Source organism: Anthonomus grandis, chromosome 15 (assembly GCF_022605725.1).
Source record: "Anthonomus grandis grandis chromosome 15, icAntGran1.3, whole genome shotgun sequence".
Lineage (NCBI taxonomy): Eukaryota > Metazoa > Arthropoda > Insecta > Coleoptera > Curculionidae > Anthonomus > Anthonomus grandis.
Window position 1 is genome coordinate 1,660,818 of NC_065560.1, and position 6,328 is coordinate 1,667,145.

General features: G+C 29.6%; 1 protein-coding gene and 1 long non-coding RNA gene across 6 annotated transcripts in view; one reads left to right on the forward strand and one right to left on the reverse strand.

The window, feature by feature from the left end:
- The window catches only part of LOC126745013 (protein nervous wreck), a 37,446-nt gene extending 35,942 nt beyond the window's left edge, over positions 1–1,504 (forward strand). For all 4 annotated transcript variants that reach the window (XM_050452660.1, XM_050452662.1, XM_050452663.1 and 1 more), the window contains 3 exons: positions 646–825; positions 883–1,062; positions 1,110–1,504. In XM_050452660.1, coding sequence (XP_050308617.1) covers positions 646–825; positions 883–1,049 — 347 coding nt within the window. In that variant the 3' untranslated portion in view covers positions 1,050–1,062; positions 1,110–1,504. The remainder of the gene's footprint in view (positions 1–645; positions 826–882; positions 1,063–1,109) is intronic.
- Positions 1,505–1,576: 72 nt separating this feature from the next.
- LOC126745015 (uncharacterized) lies at positions 1,577–6,109 on the reverse strand. 2 transcript variants are annotated; one of them, XR_007663411.1, is made up of 4 exons: positions 5,840–6,109; positions 4,735–4,956; positions 2,346–4,270; positions 1,577–2,281 (listed from the first exon to the last, which is right to left on the reverse strand). It is a non-coding gene; the product is annotated as an uncharacterized LOC126745015 (long non-coding RNA). The 2 variants fall into 2 exon arrangements; XR_007663410.1 differs by having other exon boundaries at positions 2,346–4,956.
- Positions 6,110–6,328: the final 219 nt, after the last annotated feature.

Genomic DNA, 6,328 nt, shown 5'->3' on the forward strand with positions numbered 1-6,328 from the left:
AAACTTTATATTTAGCTAACATCACGACGATCTTTTTGTAAACGTATAAACACACAACACCAGACTGACCTGTAATCTCACAAATGACTGGGTAGATAATGTGCAAATCAGGGTACATCGTAGATGGATTTTCTAGGAATGAGTATTTCCGAATTTAAAACATTTTATTGCACATATATTTTCAAAATAAGCAATCCAAATGTTTCAAATTGCACACACAGTATATGTGCGTTCTTAAAAGGAATATGTACGTAATTTTAATTGTAAATGACCATTTTTTATTTTGAGAGTAGATTTTAAATTTAAAAGTGTGTGTTATTTTAAACTAAAAAACAAAGAAGTTCAAATCAAAATAATGCGGGTCTTAGACCGTATTTTTAAAATGAAAATATACACCTACTAAGGATATGAATTAATTTTATTAATCATTTTAAAATATTCCTTTCAAGCAGGCTTTCTCCAAATAAGAATTTTAATATTAATAAATATAAATAAGAACAGTCCTCCTATGGTTGGAACCTTTGGTGTGATGCTCAAATCACGAGACAATTTCACCACAAACCAAAACTCTTTAAAGAGTTAAATTGTCTCGTAATTTAATTTAATAAGAACATCTAATGAACTCTATGGCTTTTTTCTATGTAGCTTTAAAAGAAAAAAAGTATGACCCCGATCCTATAATAGAAGACCCCGACGAGGATGTCAGAAAAGAGCATATTTCGAGTAGAAATTGTGATATAGAAGTAGAAGAGATAGAGGAGCCGGAACCGGTTGCGGATTCTGGTTCTGGACAGTTTGTTGTTAGCAGTAGTACAGGAAGCGACGGTAGGCGTACAAAACAGATGGTGTGCTGCTGAGTTTTAAGCGTAATTTTTTTTAAAGGAGAAACGACGGGTCCTAGTACAGCGGATAATTCGGTGAGCCAAGCTCCGTTGCCCGTAGATCCGGACGTTCCTAAGCAGATTGTAGGTGGTAGAGCGAGTATACCTGACGAATTAGAGCCTCATCAATTGGCCAGGTTACAGGACCTTAAAGAGTCGAACGCCTAAGGATATTTATTAGGTTTGTTCTATACTTAAATGGAATATATTTGAAGTGGCTTTTTTTAGGTTAAAATTATATTTTTTTCCTGATTTGCCGATTATTTCCGTATTGAAAGGGATAGAGAAGCGACAAACTGCTTGAAGGCAACTATAGAGTAATATTAATTAATTGTTGTTGTAACAACTTAGGATAGCTAATTGGCATGTAAAGTAGGTATTTCTTATACAGTTTGAATATATATATATATATGAACCAGCGCAGTCAATATTAAAATATTTGAGAACTATTATGGATACTTAGTTTCTAATCATGTACTTACTCAGACTGTATATTAAATATTCTAATTATAACGGCGCGAAATATGTTTGTACCTATCTGATTTGTTATACCTAATTCTACAAAGTGATTTTAATTAATTATTTGACATTTTTTAATAAAGCTTGTCATCTGTATTAATATACATGAACCTGTTTCCTGTTTTACTTCTTCATAGTTTACCTTTTCATAAATTTACAAAATGTATTGTTCATACATAAATATAATAAATATGAGGATAATGAAAATGTGTGTATTTATTTACTACATACAGTTCTTGGACATTTCCTGTAGGTTCAATGTATGCAGAAGATGAGACAGAATTGGACAAACTATGTTGAAAGTTGATGTAAATGTTGTTAGACTTAGTTTTGTCCTAAATACTTGATAACAATTTAATTGGCATGAAGGCTTGTAGTCGATAGAAATTATGAATCATTTTTTTTATCTTATATAGTGTAAGAAATATGCCGAATAAGGATCACGTGCATATAGCCTGGCTTGGTACCGTCGTCATCGTGGTCCAGGTCAACGTTATATTATGAAAGGGAATATCGATCTCAGCATAATTTGGGAAAAGCAAATAGGTAAGGCTTTGACTATTGAAATTTTAAGTCGATCCCGGTGACTTTTATATTTTGTTTGCTTTTGTTCATTTTATTTTTAAATCTTAAATTGTAATTAAAATAGTTATTTTTTTTTAAAGTTGGGTTTTATTTTTCTATATTTCTGACAATAGTCAAGGCACTAAAGTAACACAAGTGATCCTAGAATTACAATTACAATCCACCATTTGGTTTACAAGGCAGTCATTATTATGAATTGTGATTTCAGATGGTTCCAATTGTTTTATATTATAAATAGAAAAATGTATAAAGTGGATTTCTGTGCTATTCAGGCTCAACAGGTTTCAACAGGTGATCTGAAAAAAAAACGTTTTTCATCAACACTACCCTTACACCCCCCACCCACCCCAAACAACTTACCAGTAAAAAATTCTTCTGCAAAATTCCTGTTTTTCAACATGATATGACAGGATAATGAACATTTTTTTTAAATTTATTTACTACAGTTCTTGGACCTTTCCTGTAGATTCACTGTATGCAGAGGTGAACACTTCATAATGATAACATGAACATGAGACTAAATTGGACAAACTATGTTAAAAGTTGATGTAAATGCTGTTAGACTTATTTTTGTCCTAAAGACTTTGCAGATTCAACTACATACTTGCTAACAATTTAGGTGGCATGAATTCTCATAGGTGATCGTTTTTTTTTTATCTTATATAGTCAAGGCACTAAAGTAACACAAGTGATCCTAGAATTACAATTACAATCCACCAGTTGGTTAACAAGACAGCCATTATTATGAATTATTGTGATCTCAGATGGTTCCAATTGTTTTATATTATAAATAAAAAAATATATAAAGTGGATTTCTGTGCTATTCAGGCTTAACAAGTTTTGATCTAGATGTAGAGCTATTTGTTGGTGGTAGGGTTAATGAAAAAGGGGTTTTTACGCCAGAAAATAATTACCTTAGAGGAAAAACTTCGTAATTTATTAAGAAAATTTAAAAAATACCATTCAAAAAGATTGTTTTAATAAAAACTATACAAATCTGTGTATAAGTGATTAAAAATAAAGAATAATATAAGTTATAGTTAATTTTCTGTAACCTGAGAGAGTAAATTATTTTTTTAAGGTAATTATTTTATGCAAAAAAAAACGTTTTTCATCAACACTACCCTTACACCCCCCACCCACCCCAAACAACTTACCAGTAAAAAATTCTTCTGCAAAATTCCTGTTTTTCAACATGATACGACAGGATAATGAACATTTTTTTTTTATTTATTTACTACAGTTCTTGGACCTTTCTTGTAGATTCACTGTATGCAGCTGTGAACACTTCATAATGATAACATGAACATGACACTAAATTGGACAAACTATGTTGAAAGTTGATGTAAATGTTGTTAGACTTATTTTTGTCCTAAAGACTTTGCAGATTCAACTACATACTTGCTAACAATTTAGGTGGCATGAATTCTCATAGGTGATCGTTTTTTTTTTATCTTATATAGTCAAGGCACTAAAGTAACACAAGTGATCCTAGAATTACAATTACAATCCACCAGTTGGTTAACAAGGCAGCCATTATTATGAATTATTGTGATCTCAGATGGTTCCAATTGTCTTATATTATAAATAGAAAAATATATAAAGTGGATTTCTGTGCTATTCAGGCTTAACAGGTTTTGATCTAGATGTAGAGCTATTTGTTGGTGGTAGGATTAATGAAAAAGGGGTTTTTACGCCAGAAAATAATTACCTTAGAGGAAAAACTTCGTAATTTATTAAGAAAATTTAAAAAATACCATTCAAAAAGATTGTTTTAATAAAAACTATACAAATCTGTGTATAAGTAATTCGAAATAAAGAATAATATAAGTTATAGTTAATTTTCTGTAACCTGAGAGAGTAAATTATTTTTTCAAAGTAATTATTTTATGCAAAAAAAACGTTTTTCATCAACACTACCCTTACACCCCCCACCCACCCCAAACAACTTACCAGTAAAAAATTCTTCTGCAAAATTCCTGTTTTTCAACATGATACGACAGGATAATGAACATTTTTTTTTTATTTATTTACTACAGTTCTTGGACCTTTCCTGTAGATTCACTGTATGCAGAGGTGAACACTTCATAATGATAACATGAACATGACACTAAATTGGACAAACTATGTTGAAAGTTGATGTAAATGTTGTTAGACTTATTTTTGTCCTAAAGACTTTGCAGATTCAACTACATACTTGCTAACAATTTAGGTGGCATGAATTCTCATAGGTGATCGTTTTTTTTATCTTATATAGTCAAGGCACTAAAGTAACACAAGTGATCCTAGAATTACAATTACAATCCACCAGTTGGTTAACAAGACAGCCATTATTATGAATTATTGTGATCTCAGATGGTTCCAATTGTTTTATATTATAAATAAAAAAATATATAAAGTGGATTTCTGTGCTATTCAGGCTTAACAGGTTTTGATCTAGATGTAGAGCTATTTGTTGGTGGTAGGGTTAATGAAAAAGGGGTTTTTACGCCAGAAAATAATTACCTTAGAGGAAAAACTTCGTAATTTATTAAGAAAATTTAAAAAAATACCATTCACAAAGATTGTTTTAATAAAAACTATACAAATCTGTGTATAAGTGATTAGAAATAAAGAATAATTTAAGTTATGGTTAATTTTCTGTAACCTGAGAGAGTAAATTATTTTTTTAAGGTAATTATTTTATGTAAAAAAAAACGTTTTTCATCAACACTACCCTTACACCCCCCACCCACCCCAAACAACTTACCAGTAAAAAATTCTTCTGCAAAATTCCTGTTTTTCAACATGATATGACAGGATAATGAAAATTTTTATTTTATTTATTTACTACAGTTCTTGGACCTTTCCTGTAGATTCACTGTATGCAGCTGTGAACACCTCATAATGATAACATGAACATGAGACTAAATTGGACAAACTATGTTGAAAGTTGATGTTAATGTTGTTAGACTTAGTAACACAAGTGATCCTAGAATTACAATTACAATCCACCAGTTGGTTCCAATTGTTTTATATTATAAATAGAAAAATATATAAAGTGGATTTCTGTGCTACAGACAGATTTTGATCTAGATGTAGAGCTATTTGTTAGTGATATATATGTAATAAGACCGTTAATATAAGTGGAAAATTCAAGTGGTTCAGAAAGAAATTTGGTTTTTGCACAAATAACAAAGTTAATGCCATTTTCTGCAAAACCTGGAAGTAATAGAAAGCTGCATTTAATCTAATATGCCAAGCTCTAAACCATAAACCCATATTAAATACCTGATTTAATAGAATAAGTTCTATATGTTTGTCATAAAATATAAGTGTTGATCAAATTTATTTTTCTCGAATCACTTAGTTTTCCTGGTATTGTGACTTTAGTTGAGCATTGGTTCAACCCGCTGAACCTTTGTATATCAGGAATTATGTAGTAGTCACTAAATTACATAGTAACTAGAACAATTTTTGTTATTTTATTTTAGTTATAACTGTATTTCTCAAGTTTTGTTAATAACAATGCATATTTTGTTTGGAATTTAGTAGCTAATATTTTAAAATGTTTAAATGTGTACCTGCTACTATACATATACACCTACTATAAATGTGTGAATTTAATTGTCTTCATCTTCGGGTTTCAATTGCACCACTCCTCAAAGATCTGCAAATCCTTCATATTTTGAGGAATTATTCAAACAAAAAAAAATTTGGATGAATTGTGTACTGAACAATAAAAAATAGTGTGGGTTCTACATTTCTATGAAGTGTGTTTTTCTTATATTACTTTATTCTATATAAGATAATAGAGGGTATATTTAACATTGATACTATTAAAGCAAGAAGGACTCTTGATCAGATTTACTCACATTTTAGATTATATCAAATTAAATTGTTTATTGCCCTGATATTTTGAGAACTGTACCATTCAATGTGCTTAATCTTGACCCCTTCCTAGATAGGTCTGTTATTTTATTTAGATTTAAAAAACTTCAAGTGCTGAAATTGTTTTTAGGTTTATGTTGTACCTTGTTTGTTATATTCTTTGTCATTTATTGTTATTATATAATTTATATAATTTTTTTACTTAAATGTGTTTCTAATTATTTATTAGTAAAAAAAAATCATATAAAATACTAAATCAGTACATAACCTCACTCCTCACTTATCCGTCAAATTTAGACAGGCAGGTTAACCAAACATAATGAGTCAATATTCAAATGAATTATTAAAATTCTTAATGAATGAATTATTAAATTAAACGTCTTTCTTTTGTACCGATTCTGAAATTTTATATCAGGTTTTTTTTATTAAATAAATAAATTGTAATATATTAATTATTTTTAAATTAAGGCAGT